We start from the raw sequence: 23,312 nt of genomic DNA, 5'->3' as shown, positions 1-23,312 counted from the left end.
GTGGACGTCGACATGGGGATATTTCGCATTGCAAACAGGACACCGCTTGAATGGTGTCCTCGATTCCATCGTCGATGGTGTCGATGGTAAAAAGTTGTTTTTTGAAGTTAGTAAACTAACAAGTAACTGTCGATACCGATCGGGAACAGTACAGACGCGAACTAAAGGCCTTTTGGCCTGAAAAAAGATTTTCCTAACTTGAGTCAAGATAAGCACATCCGAACCCAATGGCGGAAAAAAACAATCGGAGGATGGATAAGATGCCCATGCGCACTGTGGTCCAGGGGAGGAGTCACCTATCTCAGGATACTTCGAAGACTCTTCCAGGACAACAACGTGCAAACATCCGGACCCAACACTAGGCGGCGATCTATGCACAGATATGAATTCAGCAGCCCACATGCCTCGAACAATTTAAATACTTTAAGGGGGCAGACAAGACAAAGGACCCCAGGTCACATGCAAACACGAAATAGAAAAGAAAACTTTCCTTCATATGCGGATTGTCTGGGCACAGAGGCTCTCCTGGAGGGAGCGCTCCCCTGCCTCTGCCCAGCGCATTACTTTTGTGCTAGGGCGAGCGAGGAGCACACGTAGCGCGAGAGGGGAAGGGAGACTGCTGGTGACAGCCCTTTGTAAAACAAACAGCGCGCCGATTGGCCGGGCTCGGGACCCTTCGCGAGGCTGAGAGGAGGGCGCGCGGTGTCAGTAAACAAATTGAAGGGGAGGGGGCTGGGCAGGGTACGCTCGTGCAGATGTACAAAGATGGCTGCTCTCGCCATTCACAAAGGTAAACATGCACACGTACGGACACAATTAAAGTAAACAAAGATGGCATTGGGCTGTCCACATGCGCATGCATTTTTTGTCCGTACGCGTGCAGGTTTACCTTTGTGAATAGCGAGAGCAGCCATCTTTGTACATCTCCACGCGCGTGCTTTCAGCTTTGGCTGAATCGATTGCAAAAGGTTCTTTCCATGGCGAGAGCAGCGCATGTGCTGCTTTCGCCAGGAGAGACCTAAAAAGCATAAGGTGGAACCAAGACTATGCAACCATAGTAGTCTGCGAACCTGAGATCTGATAGCGGCGGCTGCGGGCTTCAGAGCAGAACTTTGGGCCCAGCTAAGCAAGACAAATCAGTGCCTTGAAGCAAAGATCTAGAAGGAGTAACTAATCTCAAGGTACAACGGCCAATGCTGGGAGTGTGAATCGGCAGAAAAGACCATAGGTCGATGCACTGATCGTTCTTCCTAGCAGTTGGATGCGCCGCTCGGCTTAAGGTTTCCAAGTCTTAAATAGAAGAGCTTTGTTTGTGTGTCTGAGGGACTTCAGGCAAGTGACAATTATTGAACAGCCAATGGGAAAAACGGTTGCACAATTTGGAGAGAATGGCAGAAATTTTAACATCTGCTTTGAAGTGTGTTACAACTGATTTACACCTATAATTTAGCTACAATATGTCATTTCACTGATTTTATGAGCCTGATTGGTTGAAGACTTGTAACTGCGTGCGGGGGGGGAGGGTGGGGGGGGGGTCTTCTTTGATTAGGTCTGGCTTGACAGTTCTGCTACTGCCGGACCGTAGCTGATCACCAATTAAAAAGACCATAAGCACCACCACTGAAGGTGGGGGGGCTTTCAATCAATCAGGCTTTTATAAAGCGCGCTACTCACCCGTGAGGGTCTCAAGGCCCTGCTCACATCGAATCCCTGGAGAACATCAGTTGATAGAGCAGAAGTTGTGCCTTTCTGCTGAATATTATATTGCACTTATATTGCACTTTCCCCCTTCTGGAACAGCTTATGCTCAACGCAGCAGGACTCCGTTCTGGAGATAAGCCAATAATCAAAGCAACAGACCTGAGCTATTTATTATGAGAAGTTCCAACCAAGTCAGTGGCCAGAACTCATTTATTGTGCATACGTGTTAAAGCCAATAAGCTGCAAAGGGTGGGCTGTCATAAGCTATGTTAAAGCCTGTAGATTATTTTGTTACATGGAATATCCAGAATTGTAGGAATCGTGTTTGGAGTTTAAACCCCCACACAAACTCTGGGGGGGGGAGACGATTTGCACTTTCAAAATGCTTGTTATTCTTCGGAGGGGTGGTATTTTCTTTTTTTTCTTTTGGCAGCTGTTATTTTTTACATATTTGTAATTTTATGACTATATATCTGGGGTTTGCCTCGTCGGAAAGTGTATGTGCAGTACAGTAGGCCTGAGTTGGTGATAGTCACAAGCAATGATAAAGGTTAAAGGGTCGATTAGCTGATTGGGAGAATTCACATGCAATCCAACTTCAATTTATAAAAAAAATGAAGTGTATTTTTATATTAGACACAAACGACAAAATTCTATGGAGGGGAACGGGAGATAGGATTTAATAAAAGGTAAGTACATTTTTTTTATTCCAAAAATCGGCTACCAACCCGGTCTTTGACTGGCTACAATGGGTCGGGAGGGAGTCACAGAGATCACTTTGGTCCAAGGAGACAGTTACCTGTGGGTTCAGCAGGCTCAGGGACCTCACAGAACATTACAACTGGATTGCGGTTCCAACAATTAAGTGATCCTGATGCTGGTGATGCCGGAAAGATGTGTAAGATGCTGAAAAGATGCTGAAGCTCTGAAAGAGATGTGGAAGCATTCCTGGGGCCACACCAAGGTCCATGAGCTTCAGGCGTCGTATCCGGCCTCAGGATTTAATCTCCCAGGATGTCCGAGGGGAATCCAGAGCGGGTCCAGTTACCACTGGGCAACTGATCTCTTGTCTTCAGCAGCTATCCACAGGCGAGTGTCTCTTTCTTGCCGTGGGACATGAGTCCACTTTGATGACAGCCAAGGATCCCACGACTTGGGGATACCCCTGGCAGGTCAAGACTCTGCTTCCCAGACGTCCATGACAGGCAGGCGATTCTGGGCAGCTGGGCTCTTACAAGTGCAGACTCCCTTCAGCTTTTGTGTCCCTAGTGCTAGAGAAGGTGCTAGCCAGCTAGCCCTTGGAGTCACTGCAGTACTGGCACAAGTGGTTCTTTTTTTCACACGTGGCCACTGCAGGGACAGTACTCTTTGTGAGTCCTTCAAGTTCAGCAGGTGCAGTCCTTCCTTGGTGGAGCCTCTTTGCTGGGTCCAGGGAGGAGCATAGCAGTCCTCCTGTCTTCTTGCTAGACGAGCTGTGATCAGCGAACTGTGGGTCAGGGGCGCCACTCTTATGCCATCTTCTATTTTGTGGGAGGAGAGAGCTCACTAGCCAATGGAGTACGAGGCTAAACCTCTAACTTTACAACACATCCTGGGGGTTTGGCCACGAAACAGCCCCAAGACACCCCTCTTTACTCTACACCAAGATGGCGCAAGCCTTCTTCCCCTGGGAGGAGCCTTGCAAAAACACCTGGGGTGTACTAAGCATAACAAGCCACTCACCCAGGAAAACTGGAGGAGATCCTTTCTGATCTGCAGCAGTTGTCACCAAGACAAGGTTCAGCCACCTTGTTAGGAAATGTGAATCGCTCCCAGGAATGCCGAATAAAGAATTTCTGAAAGGTGGAGGTGCAACCTCCTCCAGCAGGATGGCTACCATGCGGTGGCCACAGATGGCCCAGTTTCGGAAAGGCCACCATCTCGGTAAAGCAAATAGCTATCACACCTTTGCCTGCCTGCGTAGGCATACAGGCTGGCATCTCCTCCAGAAGGGGAAAGCCCATTGCAGAATCGGTTTATTAGGGGGAGTTGCTCATTTTGATGGGTATACCCCAGGGAAAGGAGGATTGCACCATCTTGGTTTAGGCTAGAGGGGGGAATCCTGGCATTGTTTAGTGGCCACACCCCCAGAAAGTGATGTAAAATGGGAAGGGTAATACCGTCGAAACTACTGCCCGATTGGCTAGTGAGCCTTCCCCCCACCACCCACAAATGAAAGATGGCATAAAAGTGGCACCCCAGAGTCCTTTAATCACAAATGGACTGGAAGATGGCAGAGTGAGGACAGCCCTGCTGCTCCCTGGACCTTATAAAGAGGCTCCACCTGCTGCACTCAAGGGACCCACAAAGAAGGCTGTGCCTGCTGTGCCCACTCGTGGAAAAGAGCTCCAATTGTGCCAAGGCACACAAAGTGACTCCAAGGTTAGGTGCTTAGCTTCTTGTTAAGCTTCAGGGCCACCGAACGCTAAGAGAACCTGCACCGGTTAAAAGCCCAGCTGCCAGAAACGCTTACTCATCGCTGGACGTCAAAGTGCATGTTGGGCGACCAAGTCCGGCCCTTCCAGAGGTGTCCCAAAGTCTGTGGGATCCACAGCCAAAGAGGACCCTGGTCCCAAACAAAAAATGATTTGCTCAACTGTAAGCAACCAGTGAACCTGCTGTAACCAGTAGACCAGTTAATCAGTGGCAACCGGGCCTGCACTGGACTCTTCCGCTGCAACGTGGATATAGTCCAGAGGCAGGAAAGGACCCCTGAAGTTAAGGCCCCCAGGGTGGCCCCAAGAAAACACAGCATCTTTTCAGCATCCTTCTTCCCCAGCATCAGGACCACTTCTTAACTGGACCATTTTAAGGAGGGAAAAGACACAGAGGACCCTAAGGCTGCCGACTATGAGAGGTAAACTACCCCCCTGGACTTGAGTGGGTCCTGTGACTGGCCCCAGGCACTTTGGCTAGTCCAAGAAGACTAACAGCATTCTAGCCTGTCGGCTATTACCAACTTGCAACGATCTATCGCATCCAAGAGCTTAAAGTTAAAGTATTTTACTCACCTTAGAAAAATCCTATCTCTGGTTTGCCTGGATAGATTTGTCATTTTGGTGTCTAACAGAAAAATTCACTCTATCTTCATAATTTGTTATTGGATATTTATTGAGTTGTGTCTGTTACTTATAACTGTTTTGGTACTTGTAAGCGCTTTACATCTAGTCTTTTGACAAAGCCTGACTATTCTGTGCCACAGCTACATAGGACTGAGCCATACATTTTGCTAAAGAACTTAACCGGATCCGACAGCGAACGTGACGCTCTCACCTGGCGAGGTCTCAAAACCACAACACAATATAGTCTACTCTTCGACACTTTCTACTTCGCCTGGAAACTACAAGCCTGCTCTTGCAGCCAGTCTGAACCGAGCTGCAGCTTCCAGCTTCCCATATATGTCAAACCCCATCATAAATCTTTGCATTACGTTCTTACAGCGAAAATAAACCAATATGGAAATGAAGAGCACCAGATTATTCATTAATAGCGCCTACTGTAAAAAAGCTGAACATTTTTAGAAGCGGCCATTTATTTTGCTGCACAATGTCCCTCCAAAAGAAGGAATGTGACCAAATCAAACCACTCAATGCATGATTGAAATCTCTGCCTCTAAGGGGGTTTGAATCACATACAAGACCACCCTCACACCCATCACCTACCAGTGTTTACATATGGGGACCCCAAAAATATATAGCGAATAATATTAGGTGGAACTGAATACTTGAAGGGAAAGGAAAATGCTACTTACCCAGTATGCATCAGTTCTTGGCATGTAGAGCTGTAGAGTCACACGCTGTGCATAGCCTGCCATCTAGTGTTGGGTCCGGATGTTTGCACTTTGTTTTTGTTCAAAGAAGTCTTTTCCAGTCATGAAGCGGGTGACGACTCCTTTCGGTGATAGTGCGCATGGGCATCGACTCCATTGTTAGATTGTTTGCCGCAGAGAGCGAAAATGGAGTTAGTAAGAGTAGGGAGAGATTGCCATGTATATATGTATCTAAGTAAGATGTAACTCAGGGGCGTAACACAGGCCCCTGCATCCCCCGCAGTGTGGGGGGGGCCCCGAGCTGCAGGGGGCCCCCCTCGGCACAGTACTTACGCCTGAGCGTTCCGGAATAAATCCAGAGCGGGTGCCCCTGAGTGTATATTGCAGGGGAGCCCCTTGAAATTTTGTTACGCCACCGATGCAACTGCAACAGGGATAGGTACCCTGGAGAGGCAGGTGGGCGCATGTGACTACAGCTCTACATGCCAAGAACAGATGCATACTGGGTAAATAGCATTTTCAGTTTGAGGCATGTGAGCTGTAGATCCCATGCTGTGCATAGACTATAAAGCAGTTATCTCCCAAAGCGGTGGCTAACCTGTAGCTGTTGCAGTTGTCTGAAATAGTGTACATAAAACTGCTTGGCCCACACTAGCTTGCTGTCTTGCTAACACATCTACACAATGCTTTGTGAATGAGAGGTGTAGACCATGTTGCAGCTTTGCAGATATGAGCTGGGTGTGTTTTCTAAGAAAGCTCTGTAAGCCCCTAGTTTGCGTGTGGAGTGCGCTCTAGGGGGAGTTGTTAGTGTTCGTTTTGCCTTTGCATAGCATGCTTGAATGCATTGGACTATCCACCTTGCAATGCCTGATTTTTATATAGGATAGCCTTTATGTGGTGGAGCAAAAGGAACAAATAGCTGTTTTGTTTTGCGGAAAGGTTTTGTCTTTTCTATATAGTAAAACATTGCTCTTTTTACATCTAAAGTGTGTAACACATGTTCTGCCACAGAATCTGGTTGAGGGAAGAACACAGGCAACTCAACCGATTGGTTGATATGAAAGGCAGAAATGACCTTTGGTAGACATTTAGGGTTGATTCGAAGAACCACTTTGTTTTGGTGTATTTGTAAGAATGGTTCTTCTATGGTTAGCGCTTGAATCTCACCCATTATCCTCAGATGTGATAGCTATGAGGAAAGCTACCATCCAAGTGAGAAATTGTACCTCACATTTATGCAATGGCTCAAATGATGGACCCATCAGCCTGGTGAGGACAATGTTGAGATTCCACACTGGAGCAGATGGAATTCTTGGAGGAATGATTCTCTTAAGTCCTTCCATAAATGCTTTAATGACAGGCACTCTAAATAGAGACAGATGTTGTCTGTTCTGTAGATATGCAGCTACTGCAGCAAGGTGTAAGCGTATAAAAGAGTATGATAAATTAGAACGCTGCAGATGTAGTAAATAGCAAATGTTTTGAACTGAAACATCCAGTTGATTTATCAGATTGTTGTTACAGTATATTACAAACCGTTTCCACTTTGCTGCATGGCATGCTCTTGTGGTAGGACGTCTAGCCTCTTTGATAATATTCATGCAGTCTGGAGGAAGATTAAGGTAGCCAAACTCTTAAGATTTCAGGTGCCAGATCGCAAGGTTGAAATGGCTGAGATCTGGATGTCTCATCTCTGCATGGCTCTGGGTGATGAGATTGGGAGTGGTGTAGTTTTTGGTGAGGAACTACAGAGAACTCCAATAGGGTTGTGCACCAGGGTTGTCGTGCATATGTAGGAGCAACTAGGATTAATGTCAGGCACGTCTGTCTGAGCCTCCAAACCACTAATGGAATGAGTGGGAGAGGCGGAAAGCGTAGGCAAATATCCCTGACTAATTTATCCATAGTGCATTGCCCTTGGACAATGGGTGTGGATGTCTGGATGCAAAGCTTGGGCATTTTGCGTTTAGGTTTGTGGCGAATAGATCTAGGCTCGGAAAACCCCACATTTGGAAGAATGGGAGGAGAACTTGAGGGTGGAGTTCCCATTCGTGGACCTGTTGTCTTTGACGACTGAGCAGATCTGCAATCTGATTGTTTACTACTGGAAGGTGTTCTGCGAGGAGAAACATTTTCTGACGTATGGCCATCTCCAGATGGTCTGTGCTAGTTGTGACAGCTGAAGAGAGTGTCCCCCCCCCCCCCTGTTTTTCTATCTAGTACATTGCGGTCATGTCATCTGTACGGATCAGGAAAGCTTTGCTAGAAAAATCGCTAGCAGCTCTAGATGGTTTATGTGAAGCTGCTTTTGCTGCAGGCTCCATATGCCCTGAATTGTATGTGTTTGGAAATGAGCTCCCCAACCAGTGAGCGATGCGTCTGCTGTTAGAACTATCTGTGGAACCGGGTCTATGAAGAGCTGTCCTTTTGAAAGGTTTTGTGGATTCCACCACTGCAGAGAGTGATGGGTGCGGCTGTCCACCAACACTAGATCTGTTAAGAGACCCTGAGCCTGGTTCCACTGCTGTGCTAAGCATTCCTGAAGGGGACGCATTTGAAGTCTAACGTAAGGGAGGATTAGGATGCAAGATGGCATCATCCCCAGTAACTGCATGAACACTTGAGCTGGCAATGAGTACAAGGCTGAAAGTGAGATAGTAGTCTGCATGTTGTCGAATCTGGTCAGATTAGGATAGGCCAAAGCCTTTAGTGCATCTATTGTGGCTCCCAGATACGCCTGTCTGTTGGATGGCTGTAGATGGGATTTGACAAGATTCACTGTGAACACAAGATCATGGCGCAACTGCACTGTTTTGAGAGTGAGATGGAGAAAGCTTTTTAGCGGGTTGGCTTTTATGAGTCAATCGTCCAGATATGGGAAGATGTGAATGTGTTGTCTTCGAAGGTGTGCTGCGACTACTGCTAGACACTTGGTGAAAACCCTGGGTGTGGTAGTTAATCCGAATGGGAGCACCTTGAACTGATAATGTTTACCTGCTACTACGAACCTTAGGTATTTGCGATAAGCAGAATGTATCGGAATATGGATATCGGCGTCCTTCAAGTCCAGAGTGGACAGGAAGTCGCCTTGTTGAAGGAGCGGAAGTACTTGTTGTAGAGTGACCATGTAAAAGTGGTCAGACTGAACAAATAGGTTTAGTTTTCTGAGGTCCAGTATAGGCCTGAGAGACCCGTCCTTGGGAATTAAGAAGTATATGGAGTATACTCTGGTCCCTTGATGTTTTAAAGGGACTGGCTCTATTGCTCCTTTTTTAATAGAGATTGAACCTCTTTTTTTTTTTTTAGATGGGTGAGATGTTTCTGTGACATTGCATGTGATCTTGGAAAAATGTTTGGGGGAGTGTCCAAGTTCCAGGCAGTAACTATATTGGATAATTTGTAGAACCCATTTGTCTAAGGTGATGGTGTTCCAGACAAGGAGAAATTAAGAGAGACGTCCCCAGACAGGAGTGGAATGATCGGAGGGTAGTGGAAGGAAGTCACTGTTTGTTATTAGCAGGGGAAGTGCGTGCGGACTTGCCTCTGACTCTTCCTGTACCATTGTTTCCTCTAAAACATCCTCTAAAATATCCTCTTGATGAGGGCGGTTGGTTGTAGCCCTTGAAAGAGCAGGAAGGATTTTCTGTGGTAACAGTCTTGGAACCACCCCTGTAAAAGGAGCGGCGAAAGGAACCTCTACTGGCAGGTAATTGTAAAGCCCCCATAGCCTCTGCAACCTCAGTGTCATTTTTCATTTTCTCCTGTGATGTGTCAACTGCTGGACCAAAGGTGTTCCTTGTCAAAAGGTTGATTAAGAATGGAGGCCTGTATCTCCGGTTTGAAACACAATATTCTTAACCATGCGTGTCTGCCTAGCAACACGCTCGTGTTTACTGCACGTGCTGCTGTGTCTGCTGCATCTAATGCACATTTGATGGAGGTATTGGTAATGAGTTTTCCTTCTTGTATGAGATCCTTTGCCTTTGATTTATGTCCATCAGGCAGATTTCGGATAAGTTTTTCCAACTCATCATAATGACCTCTGTCGTATCTGGCTGGCAAAGCCTGGGCATTGGCAACGCGCCAGCGATGAGCTGCCTGAGAAGCGACCCTTTTACCAGAGGCATCAGTTTGGGCTCTTTATCAGGGGGAGGGGCCTCACCGGTTTGTGAATTTGCTGTTTTACGAGCATTAGAAACCACAAGAGTCTAAGGGCAGCTGACACTTGATTTAAAAAGGGTCAGTGGGTGCTCGTTTATATTTTTTCCTCAACCCTGGGCGTGATTATTCTTGCCCCGACGGTCTTTGAAAACCTCTTCTGCAGGCTTAAGCATCCCCTTAAGCATTGGTAAAGTGTGTGTTTTATGAGTGGAGCTTAAGGTCTCAAATAAAAAGTCCTCCTCTAAAGTCTTTCTGTAATTCCGACCCATGATAGTGAGCAGCCCTGTTAAGAAGCTCAATAGAACCTATATTGTCATCAGGATGTGATGGTCTCGATGGATACAAATCAGGGTCAGCGACGGTACATGGATCAGTATTATAATCCTCCCAAGGGTCAACATCTTGTGGCCTGTTATCCCCATCCCCATCCTGTGGTTCAGGTGATAGTGGTGGTGGTGAATTAGTGGGGGGTAATGAGTAGGTGAGGATTAGTAGGTAAAGGAGGTGAAGTATAAGTTGGTGATGGGTTTGTACCCATATTCCTTTTCTTTAGAGGTATACGATGCTCATCCTGATGGGCCAATTTCCTTTTTTCAGGTAATTTGGCATGAATATGTCCAGTTATATGATAACCAGATATTTTTGTTTTGGATCCGGAGGTGGGACATCGGACCAAAACTCTTTTGTTGGAGTCTTTTTCTCTCTAGCTGTAGTTTTCTGCGTCGAAAGTTTCAGCTCAGAAGTCTTCGGCACTGAAGATTTAGGCTTGGACAAAGATGGAGGATGGACATGCTTGGTTTTCGTCGCCGAGGATTTCGGTTCAGTGCCGCTAGTGGGCCAACTCGATCCCAAGCCGGAAGGCTTTTGTTTGTGTTTCGGCGCCAGGCCCGCGGGTGTGGTGCTCGAAACTCTTTCTCGGTGCCGAGCCTGGCCCGCAGGCAGAGGGAAGACCGGAGCCTTTTTAGGTTTTGGTTGTTGGGGCAAGGGGGCTTCTGTACTCACAGCATGTTAACCCGGTGTAACTTGTTCCTCTTCTTCCATGTCGGAGTCTGCTTCAGACCCGGCGATCTGTTCGTCTTCCTCGGCTCCTTGAGCGTGTCTTGGTCGGAATCTTGCCTCAAGATGTCCGGAACAGAGTCACCTTGCTGTGCATTTCGTGACGTCAAGCCCAACGGTCACGGAGCGTCGTCTATCGAAATGATCTGCACGAGTCGCAGTCTCTCGTTGTGTTCCTGGGACAAACAGATTGCACCCTTCCAGCAGGTCGGTGCACGGAAACTTGGCGCAACACCCAGGACAGAGCTTGAATGGAGTCCGTTCCTTCGACTGCTAGCGAGCTCGGTGCGGGTAGGCCCAACAGCACTCCATGAGTTTTCCGATCGAAGATTCTTGGTACGAAACGATACGAGGAGAACAGGAAACTCAATCGAGAAATAATACCGTCAAGGGTAGTGGATTGCGTGTTGAAGGGAACCCTTCAAACGGTGGGTGCCGGTGCGCAGCAATTCACATCTGAACCTGATGCCGGAAAAAAACAATCTAACAATGGAGTCGATGCCCATGCGCACTATCACCGAAAGGAGGAGTCCCCTACCTCGTGACTGGAAAAGACTTCTTCAAACAAAAACAAAGTGCAAACATCCAAACCCAACACTAGATGGAAGGCTATGCAAAGCACGTGATCTACAGCTCACATGCCTCAAACAAATAGCTATGCCTCAAACTTGCAAAATACAGGAAATGCTCACCACTGCAGCCGGCTTTCAGGGCTTAAAGCTAAAAAACAAAGTGTCTGGGCAACAAGGAGAATCCCTTCACATCACTAATGAAAAGCCTAAGGAAATCCCCAGTGGATGTCTGGTGGCTCAACGAAACACCTCTGGCGACAGACAACGTGGCTTCACTAGTCGGTGGGCTCAAATTCAAAGAAATAAGGTGTGGCTGGAAGTACATAACATGAAAAAGCAACAAAAAAGAAACCAGGATGGAATCCTGCAGATACTCTGAATACCTTGGATGTATGTGCAGTGGTGTAGGAGGAACGTCTGACGTCAGTGCCAGTAGCAGACACAGTAGGCTGAGGTGAGCCGCCGGAGGTTGCGTCTTCCGCTGTGAATGAGATGGTCCCTTCCAGCAGGTTAGCAATGGTGGTGTCGACGCAGCCGGTCTTGGCTGTTGGGACAAGAGGTTTGATGCTTTAACAATAACGGAGTGGAAAGAAAATGGAGGGAGAAACGCAAAAGGCAAGGATTGGGCTGAACTTAAGAAGTAGAAAGGAGAGTTTAGACAGGCAAGGAAAAATGGAGGACAGGGATCAGAAGAGACACAGGGGGCAAATACAATTAGTAAAATGAGACAGTCAACATACAGTCACAAGGCTTACATCGCCGCAAGGTTTCTTCTGGCCCACATGAACAGATAGACATTTTTTGATTTGTAACATCTTACTGGTTTCGCGGCTGGAACATATGACAGAGCACAAATAACTACTGTTTTCTTTCTTCATCAGTCATGGAATGATCCAATTCCACCGTCATTGCCTCTCTAACTAACCAAGGCCTGTTCTTTCACATTTCTAAAGATGCTGCTTTTTCCACACAAAGTAAACAAAGCAACCAAATATAGAACCCTTGCGGGCAAGCACGTATGCTCAGCAGTCCCTAACCCAGTGCAGTAGAAAACTGTGCGCCCCCGATTCTGAACAAGCCACTCTGTTCCTAAAGCCTTGGTCGGAACATTTTGCAGTACCTCCTACTATTGATTCTAAAAAAGCTCTTACAAAGTGTGCCCCTTTAACAAACCAACCAGAGACAGAACAAAAATAAATGCTGCCAAATTTTTTCAAAACACTCGAGTTGTAGAGAACATTCTCAGGCAAGTATAGTGCAGTGAATCACCTGAAGACTTGGGTTACCACAGAGATTTATACATTCACCCCCCCCACCCTTCCCCGACCCACATCCTGCAGGAAAGTCAGTCAGCGACTTGGTTTACAGAATCTCTTCGAACCACCCTAAAAAAAAGCAAAGTGCTGGAACACAAATGGTGACAGGTTATGGGCAAAACATATAACAGAGGTATAAAATTGCCATAAATTACAACACTCCGCTTACTATGGGGAAAGAATCAAAGTCTCCAGCAAACTCGTTACATGAAGTCTTTGGTATCGAGGAAAATAGACATCTTAACCAACTGCACTCAGCCAAAGGATTGCTCCTTCCCCTAAACAGCCTCACGTTGCCCATCCAGCACCTCCTTAGCGTACTTTACCCCCCTGGACATTACTGGATACTCGGGGGCCATTCTCAATATATCAGGATCTTCAGAAGAGGCACATCTTTGGCCCGGGCACCGCCAACATTAGCCCCAACCGGGCACCCTTTAATACTTCAGTGTCTTTGGCACTGGCCCATTAAGACCTGGTATCATCCCACGGTACTCCCTTTACTAAAGACCCCAAGGGTGACCCCCTGTGCTTGAGTAATTAAAGCCCCATCTCTCTGTTCCCTCTCCCGGAAGAAAATCCTTGAAAAACATACAAATACTCAGCTCAGAGGTCCATGAGATCAGTGACTGCCTTGATCCCGCTCAGTCTAGCACTGAAACGGCCTCACTGGCTGTTATCGAAAGCTCTGAGCCATCTGTCAGCTGCCTTGATATTATTAGACCAATCTAAAGAGCTCGATACGATCTCACTATCAATTCTTTTGTACAGGTTGCAAAGCGTATGCATCAGGAAATTGCTTTATGGTTTAAATCTTTTATTGAGATTTTATCAAACAGTAACATTGCTGGTCTCCCAAGGCATTTCGAACAGCACGGGCAGTTAAAGCCCCAAGTGAGTAGAATACCACGCTGGAGGATTCCAAGTAAATCCACAATATAGAAAAACGTAAAAATGAAACTTACACTATTCCCCCCCCCCCCCTCCCATCCCCCGTCCATCCTGATGTTGAAAATTCTGGAGACTGTCACGAGACCGGTGAGTGAGTGTCAATTTAAGTCACTGGCTGCTGCTGATCTGAGAGTCGTAGAAGTCTCAGATACCTGGGGCAAGTTACTTCCTGGAATTCTGAGGCAAGGAGGGACAGAAATGGTTGCCAGAGGTCTCTGAACGCCTTTCCCTGCCAGTGTGAGTGTCATTTTCTCCATCCCTAGAACCTGCCATATTTGCTGTAGCCAACCTGTGAAGGAGGGGGTTTGAGGCGTGCGCCAGTGGCTCAGGATGTTGTGCACTGCTGAGCCTAGTGCGATTGCAATTAGACGGCCTCTTTGGGATTTGAGAGGGTATTTCAGGGGATTTGGGAAACCTAGCAAAAACGTAGGCGGGAAACCTCGGTATTTTGTGTGTCCAGGTGTTTGTTCACCTCATCAAGAACCTGAGTCCAGTAGGGTTGTAGGTGTTCACAGTCCCATAAGATATGCACCAGGGTGCCGGTTTTCCCACAGCCCCTCCAGCAGTCTGTGCTCTGCCGTGGGTCTATTAAGTGGAGGCATTCAGGGGTGTAATACCAATAAGTAGCTATTTGTCATTGTCTCTGTGAATCCCATGTGGTAGGCTGAGTGGCGGGCTCTGTAATACACCCCTCCCATTCTTTGTGACTGAGTGACCTATCCAAATCTTGTTCCCAGTGAGCTCGACTGGCACTATATGTATGTGTGTTTCTGGCTAGGAGCATTTTGTATAAGTCAGAGATGAGTTTGTCTGATGTGTGCGAGGAGCCATTTTTCATTTGTTGAAAGAGGTCTGTGAGCATGTGGTTTAATATTTGGGTGCAATGCCCAGTGTCGGACCTGGAGATAACGTAGTCGCTCGGTTTCAGGGATCCAGTACTCTGATTTAACCTGTTGAAATGAGATGATCCAGTCTAGGTCGAACAGATGACCCAGGGACCAGCACTTCGTGGAGCGCCAGTGTGCACCTGCCGCCTCGCCCATGCCCGGCTGGAAATCCGGGTTGTCGCAGATGGGGGTGAGCGGGGTGGGAAACGTAGTTAAATTATGTTTAGTGCTAGATTCATCCCAGGCCTCCAAGGACACCCTTGAGATATACGACGCGTAAAGATTAGGAGGTCTGTATCTTTCGAAGGAAGGGGACCTTCTGAAGGGATGTGGCAGCAACCACCCAGTCTTGAAAGAGCCAGTGTTTTTCGGATTCCAGCCGGTTCCATTCAACCAGGTACCGCATTTGTGTTGCTTGGAAATAAAGCTGGAGATCGGGAACTCCGAGGCCACCATCCTCGGGAGGGAGGACCGCTACAGTGTGCTTCAACCGATGCTTGCGGCCTTGCTATAGAAAGCGAGCCAGTTCTGATTGGGTCTGTTGAATCCACCCAGTGGGCGGGCGGAGCGGCAGAGTTTGAAATACATATAGGATCTGGGGCAAGATGGTCATTTTGGTGGCCGCCACTCTGCCCAGCCAGGAGAGTGGGTAGTGTTTCCATTGGCTCAGTTCTGAGCGGATTCGGGCTCGCAGTTGGGCATAGTTGATGGCGGCCGTTGCCGGAATAGATGGGCCAGTTGGATCCCTAGATAGGGGATTGAGTCTTCGGATCATTGTACAGGATGCTGCCCCTGGAGACATGCCTGGGTGGAGGGTGACAAGAAGAGGTCTAGTGCAACGGATTTGTCTAAATTAACTTTAAACCCAGAGGCCTGTGCAAAGCGTTCCAGCTCCAGGAAACAGGCTCTCAGTGCTGGGATCGGGTTTGATGGGGAAATCAGGACGTCGTCCGCGTATAAGCTGATGGTATGGATATTGCTCCCAAAGTTAATACCGGTAATCGAAGGATTGCACCGGATTCGCTGGGCTAGAGGCTCCATATAGAGTGCAAAAAGAAGGGGTGAAAGGGGACACCCGTGTCGCGTACCTCTACCTATAGGGAAATGGGATGATGTGTGGCCGTGCACTCGAATCGTGGCTGTGGGGAACCAGTAACAATTTAAAATGCACGTTCTCAATTTATCCCCCATTCCCACTCATGTGAGCACTTCTTCCAAGTAAGGCCAATGCGCCCTATCGAAGGCCTTCTCGGCATCAATGGCGAGCAGCATATACTCCCATTGTGTCCGGGAGGCCTTCTCTATGAGGTGGAGAGCTCGTTTGGTGTTATTGCTCATCTGGCGTTGCAGAATAAAGCCCGCTTGGTCTGGGTCTATTAACCCCGGCATGTAAGGTGCCAGGCGGTTCGCTAAGATTCCGGTATATAATTTAACGTCTATGTCAGGTCAGCCAAAGGCAAGTTGGCTGACCTGTGTAGCTACAGAGAGACACCTAACTGCAAGAGGCCTTTTCCTGGAAATGTCCAGCTGACCAGTAGTAACTGGACAAGGACTGGATGTCGCTGTTGGCCTATGCCTGACAATCTCTAAGGGTACTCCTCGGAGATCCTATGGACATGAAAATTGTACTCCTGTGGTAGTTTGGACACCAGACGAAAGTCTGAAAATGTTTGAAAACTCTTCCTCCAGAGATCTACAAAAGTGTAGAGAACTCCTAATCTTAGTCGACCAGGCGAAGATTGGCCTTTAGATTCCAGATAAAAGTGTGACCACACGTCTACAACGGTGGAGGATGAAACTTCAGAGAGATGCACTAATCTTCATTACACGCAGTAAGTGCAGGATTTGTTGATTTAGTGGGAAGCAAGAAAAGAGTCGGATCAGGTTTCTCAGTGTTGGAGGGAACAGAGCCTTGCTCATTCCAACTCAAGCTGATTGGCACAGACTACAAGCACTAGAGCTTGCTATGTTGAAGTGCAGCCATCGCACTTGCCATGGTCTACTAGCATGCAGTACCCGTATCCTCATGGTCTAGTACATATGCTTACCTAGATCCCTCTTGATGACATCGAGTGGGACATGGGGCAGCACTTCCCTCACTTGCTGGGCCATTCCAGGTAATCGTGCATCTTCCGGGGGAAAGAGGCCTAAGCCGCTCATACTGGCTGGTACCCTAGGCCTGGCTCCCATCGAGCGGTTGTGTACTGCAAGAAGAAACCATAAAAGTCTGACTTCAGTGAAAAGGTGACGCTCTGCATGCAATGAAATCACAATGTAATGCTACGACAACTTTTCTGTGGTTGTTAACCTAGAACATTTCTCAGGTACAAGACCAAGCGCACGCTCTCACTGCCCCTCATCAAATAACCTTGTGTGGATACAGACCAGTGCTGGAAGTCTCTGGCGGGATGTGCCGCAGTCTCTTCAGATATTCAGCTTTGTCAGCGGATGTAAAGTGTGTAGAGACAATGCCAAGTTCTAGGGCCAGCAGCTGCAAGAGTGAACAGATTGACATGGAAACACAGTGCAAGGTCAGCAAAATCCACTATGTGACACTACTGTAATGGTAATCCTGCTACTTTGGGGAGTAATAAAATCCGATTAAAAAATAAATAAACATACAGCAAGAAGCAGCGCCGTAGCGGAAAACCAGTTTCCAGTTGTTCTGCCACCACCCAGTACTAGGGCAGCAGCAGCAGAAATAAGTAAGCAAGGATTCTTTTATCTAGTGTTGGAACGCCCAGCCGCCCTGTGAAAACCAGGGCGTGTGATCTGATGGCGCCACTAGACAGCAAAGAGTAAACACAGTCTAAAGACTTTCTGCTACTCCCATAAAGTGCTGCTGCTCAAAGTGCTTTTAGCTATTCCCATAAAAACAAGAATAGTAGTAACTACAAATTATCTCCACAGTTTGGGGAAAAATACCAGAAATCAGAGAACTGGACAGTACAACACATTGCTCATTTGTGCTGCACCCCTCTGTCCTACAATGGTTGGTCACGCTTTTCACCAAGAGAGGCCTGCCCCCCACTCTTGGCCAGATACTTCACTAGCTCAGACTGTATGCAAGTCCTCATTTGAAAATTACAGTTTTAAAATGTGGAATTGCATCTTTAGCCATCTCAAAAGTCTAAATCCTTATTCCGGCCAACGGTGAAAATACTGGGAAAAATGGTTCTTCCAAAAGAAGACTTATTGGGAGGTTCTCGTCACTTGGGGTATAAAAAGGTAACATTTGCAAGAGTCAAGGTTTCCAGAAGATTGTGGAAAACGAACAAAAAACTTGAAGGCCAATTTGAAATGGTTCGGAGAAACCAGGGTGACTTCCTTCAGCAATTAAATATCACAAGTCACAGAACCGTAGACAACCTGAAGCCACACCTACAAACTGATTAAAACCACAGATTCACTGAATCTGAAGTAGTGAATAACTGGTAGGAGCACGTCGGTGCCAGACTTGATGAAACCATCAGTTGTGGGTTACAGAAAGGACTTCCGTTGTAGATACGATCCACCCCGTTTCCCTGACCAGGGCAAATTACTTCTAGACCTGGACGAAAAGTCTGTTACACCGGTCTAATCTAGCATTATACGTGTTGCGTAAAATTCCAAATGCCAGGTTATGCAATTACACACTTTTCATGGCAAAATTTTGTGCGAACAAAAGGAAGAGAGAACACGAGTGGCGGTTGAGTGGGCTGCCTGTGTTTTTGCTCTAGTTTCTTGGCGTGAAATGCATCTTCGTGTCCAAAATGTATGCAAGGAGGCATTTTGCATTAAAATACAGCACCAACAGGCACTTTTGCATTTTCCATAACTACACTTCATCTTCCCAAAATTTCACTGAATTACACAAAATGCAATTTATGAACTTTGCAAACCCACAGTTGCGTACCATATCTAGTGAGTTTGTGCTGCAGACAGGGTTTGGCTTTCAGATACCGTCCACCATGTTATAGAACAGCATTAGGTTACAGATGCTCTCAAGTGTGTAACAGAAAGAGCTTATTTTACGGATGCCATCCAGTGTGTGACACAAAGGGCTTATGTTACGGGTGCCATCCAGTGTGTGACACAAAGGGCTTATGTTACAAACGCCATCCAGTGTGCGACACAAAGGGCTTATGTTACAGACGCCATCCAGTGTGTTCACAAAGGGCTTATGTTACAGACGCCATCCAGTGTGTGACACAAAGGGCTTAAGTATCGGATGTCATCCAGTGTGCGACACAAAGGGCATATATTAAGGATGCCATCCAGTGTTTGATAAAAAGGGCTTATGTCACGGATGTCATCCAGTGTGGAACACAAAGGGCTCATGTTACGGATGCCATTGAGTGTGTTCGAGAAAGAGCTTAGATTATGGCTACAATCCCGTGTCTCAGCTCAAAACGAATTAGTTTAAAATGTGTTTGCAAATCGAAATAAAAAAATAATACTTCAGCTTATGTGGTGTCAGATAAAGGGGTGTACGGGCAACCACATGCTTTAGTGATTAGACCTTTAAAGGTGTGTGAGATATGGCAATGTTATTGCTTATTTCTGAACAGGATACTGAATGAGTGATTCTTGCTGAACTGTTGAGTGATTTGGAAATTAGCACTAACCTGACTATTGAAAGTGGTTTGAAGAGGAAATCTAAATTTACCCCTCAACTACCAAGTGGTAACAATTTGGACTTAATTTACGAAGCCATTGATCTGGAGAATGGTGAGAGGAGAGTAAGAGTGACCCTTGACCCTGTGTTTAGGCAGGTCGCTCCCCACGCCGCACACCTAGCTCAACCCGTCTGTGCCGTGCCTCTCCACCACTGCTGCCACGAGTTCTAGTCTCCTGTGGCCTCCCTCGATTTTTCTCTGGTGCCACTGTAATTTCGCCCGTTTTCTGCTTTTGATTTCCCTTGATTGTACTGTAATCTCTTTTTTTTGCTTAGTTTCCCCTTGTTTGTACTGTAATTTCACTCGTTTGCTTTGTTTCCCCTTGTTTGCATTGTAATTTCACACGTTTTTTGCTTCCCGCCACACTCCGTTTTCCTGCCGCTGCGGCCCCTGCGGCCTTGCCCCCCTCGCTCGCCCATTCGCCAGCCCACCTGCCTCCCTGCTGTCCCTCCCTCCCACCTCCCCTTCTTAATGGCGGCCGCACAGCGGACTATCGCAGCGGGCGCGCCGCTGGTGGGCCGAAGGCACGCCTAAGGCAAGCCCGTCTGCGCCCATCCACGCCCAGCTCCAGACCCCCTGGCCCCCACGATCACCACGACACCAGACGCTGCTACGACGCCAAGATCCTCCACGCACTCAACACCGGCCGAGCTACTGCCTGCTTCCAGGCCACCCCCAAGCGCACCCACGGACCCTTCTCCTGCCATAACTGCAGCTTCACCAGCCAGCGTACACCAGCAGGTCCTGACCTCCCCCCACCAAGGCAGGCCACAACAATCTCAGATGTATACAGCTCAACACCCGCTCCGTCCGCAGGCATGCCGTCGAACTCTGGAACCTGCTCGACTCATCCTCCACGGACGTCGCTTTCCTGACGGAGACCTGGATGAACTTCTCACCGGCACCCGACGTTGCCATAGCCATCCCAGATGGCTACAAGATCACCCACAGGGACTGCACAAAAGGTGCAGGAGGAGGAATCACCATCGTCCACAGGAATACCCTCAGAATTACGACCAGCACCGAAGACACCCTCAGCACTGCCAAACACTTGCACTTCCAGATTCACATCGATCCCAACACCACCCTCAGAGGAACCCTCGTGTACAGACCCCCCCCCCCCCGGATCTTGGCCACAGTTCAGCGACACCATCACAGACATCATCAGCTCACACGCCTTGGCCTCCACAGACTACATCCTCCTAGGAGACCTGAACTTCCCCCTCGAGAACGCCAATGACAGCAACTCCACCACCCTGCTCGACAACCTCGGTCTCGACTCCCACCCACTCCACCGGACACACACTCGACCCCATCTTCTCCGCCAGCAGCCACGTCACCTTCAGCCACACCACCGAACTCCACTGGACCGACCACCGCTGCATCCATCCACTTCTCCTTCGAGAAAAACACCGCACACAACCACCCACAACAAATACCCCACCGCAACTGGAACAGAATCACGAAGACCAGCTAATCACCACCCTCGCCCGAGACCCACCAACCAACCACTCTCGCTCCAATCAAGAAACCCTCAAACAGACGCACCGACAGAAGGGCCATCTGGTTCACCGCCGACCTCCAGACATCAAAGCAGACCTGCCGAAGACTCGAGAAGAAATGGCGCCTCAAGCAAACACCAGACAACCACGCAGCCCTCAAGACCGCCAGCCGCAGGCACCACCAACTTATTCGAACCGCCAAAAAGACCACCTTCAAGGAACGCATCGATAACGCACACAACTGGGTTCAAGGGTACGTATGTCTGGGGTCTAAGGCTCACAGTGGGTTGACAAAATAAACGTTTGGGGTAGATTTATAGATGGCATTTTTTTATGTGGACTGGAACAAAGGTGAATCACCTACACTTTGCAACATCTCTTATTGCCCATGACAAAAATTTAAAATTTACTATGACCTACAGGAAGAGCAGCTTTTCTTTTTGGGATACTGACCAATGTGTCTTAGAAGATAAATTAGAGAGCAGGATGTTTTGAAGGGAGATGTCCTGAAATGCCATATTGCATGCTAAAAGCGCCCACCCTTGCTCACAGATCGAGGCAATACCCATGGGTGAGATGGTGAGAGAAAGAAGAAATTGCAGCACTGAGGAGTACTTTTTTTTAGTAATGTTAAAGGCATTAAGAAAAGATTTATCAGAAGGGGCTATGATCAAGACCTAATTGAGCAAGTAGGACAAAAAGCTTGAAAGCTGAATTGGACTGCTTTGCTTAGGAATGATTATAAGAAGAACAACAACAAAAAGGAAACCACATAAGGTTGATCACCAAGTTTGGCTGGGATGTATTTTAAATAAGCACTGGTGTATGCTCCAAGAGAATCCTACAATTGGAGAATTTGTAACATGATGTCCCAGTGTAACTGCTCACAGGGTACTACCATCAAAATTATCATTAGTATGACTTACCCTAGACGAGTTAAACAAAACTGTTTTGACACTGACTAAAGTTTTGGTTAAATGTGCTTTTTGTTCATTACACAAAATAGCGGTCGATTGAAAGCTCTCCTTTAGTGGCAATGGTGGCCCACAAAATATCACCTGCCAACTAAATATGTGGATTATTTTCTATTGAGTGCCTGTGGACAAATTTATGTTGGAAGCACTATTCAGCATTTGAAAGAGAATTAAGGAACATCTTAGAGCTGTCAATTTGAACAATGCCAAGTTCATTATTGCTGTGCCTGCGTTGAAGGGTCAGGTTATGAAAACCGTGCAATTCAAATTTCATGCTATAGACCATATCATATCTTGATCCCAGAGGTGGCAATAGGGAGTTATGTTTACAACGCCGAGTGGCGGAATGGATAATGAATCTAAAAGCTGTGGACCTAGGACTGAATATGGATTATAAACTACAGTACTTTTTGGGAGACTAAGTTTCTACGGTGTCTTATCAATAACAATCAAATCACACAAATATTCTCTTCTTTATCTCCAAGGGGGCTCTAGAGCCCACTGTCGACGGTTTTCAAGCTCTATCCCATGTCTCTGCGACTGTTAGTTGGACTCTGACAGATGTAAGGCATGGGTATTGTTTTTTAACTTTATGGTCCATACTTTGTGTTGTGCCGCCTTTTTTGAGGAAAGATGTGTTCCATTTTATTGGGCGCTGTTGGATTGTGCTATGTAGAGTTACCAAGTTGACGTCCGTACTGTCTTTTGGCAGAGTCGTTTACACAGACACCTTATGTGCATCAGACTTTCTTGCTAGATGTTATTTGTTACGGCTTTTCCATAATTGTTGCCAATGACTACACATAGTCATTGCAACGATGGCGCACGTGGGGACCTATAGCACGGAGACCTTTTCTCATTTTTGCCATTTTAACACTTTACGTATGACACCCATCATGTAACAATTTTACATAGGCATCCTTGGTAATTTGGTTGATCCTATATTTCCCTGGTGTCAGTGGCTTTACATATTCGTGGTTAAGATGGCACCTGTGTACGGAATTTAAATTTGGGGACATTTGGCACTTAGTCCTCTTTTTATTTTGCCTATAACTATTAGGTTACAAGATGGCGTCTGTGTACAAGGCCTACACTTGAGGCACTACGAACCGTCTCACTTGGAAACAGGTTTGTTGAATGTGTTAACCTTTTGTTCCTTTGCAATATTATTAGATCTTCTTTTAGTGTTTGCTCTAACAGGTGTGTGAAAAAGAGGCAATAGGATTTGAATTGTACACATTCGTTTTTACAGAGATACTACTTATATCCCACTCTGTTGCTAATTGATAATGACACAGGCGCAGTGATGGTATGTTCCAAATGACATTTTATGAGACTGCAATATTTGAACGGCTCATTTGATTACTGGCTCAATTTGTTTATATGATACTAAATATACGGTAACTGCTTATATTAGTGTGGTTTTACTACTTTATCGGGGGAAGTGTGAGCCGGCTCAAAGTAATAGCTACATTTGTATTGCTAACACCATGATTTCTGACGCGGGTCATAGATAAGGTCTGGTGAATAAGTAATTTGGTCTAAACGTGGCCTTTGGTGCACTTTGATAGGCCGTCGATCTTTTGTATTTCTGATTACAGATATTTTCTTGAAATTATGCTATACTTACTAGGAGGGTGAATTGACTTTACTATAGTAGTGAGTGCCTGTATTTATTAGTTCTGATATAAATTTCAAGACCACACCCGCAAGTAACTTTTTTTTT

At 46.9% G+C, this 23,312-nt stretch overlaps 1 protein-coding gene across 10 annotated transcripts in view; it reads right to left on the bottom strand.

Annotated features, from left to right (window-relative positions):
- AUP1 (AUP1 lipid droplet regulating VLDL assembly factor) overlaps positions 1–23,312 on the bottom strand; it is a 154,793-nt gene that overhangs the window by 19,637 nt on the left and 111,844 nt on the right. For all 10 annotated transcript variants that reach the window (XR_014978265.1, XR_014978266.1, XM_085642966.1 and 7 more), the window contains 3 exons: positions 16,838–16,943; positions 16,501–16,656; positions 11,682–11,842 (listed from right to left, as the gene is read on the bottom strand). Coding sequence is in view for 8 of the 10 variants with exons in the window: in XM_085642966.1 (XP_085499092.1) it covers positions 11,682–11,842; positions 16,501–16,656; positions 16,838–16,943 (423 nt within the window). In the remaining 2 variants the exon portion in view is untranslated. The remainder of the gene's footprint in view (positions 1–11,681; positions 11,843–16,500; positions 16,657–16,837; positions 16,944–23,312) is intronic.

Source organism: Triturus cristatus, chromosome 2_2, assembly GCF_964204655.1.
Source record: "Triturus cristatus chromosome 2_2, aTriCri1.1, whole genome shotgun sequence".
Lineage (NCBI taxonomy): Eukaryota > Metazoa > Chordata > Amphibia > Caudata > Salamandridae > Triturus > Triturus cristatus.
The sequence above is the reverse complement of the archived record's forward strand: the minus strand, read 5'-3'. Positions and strand labels throughout refer to the sequence as shown.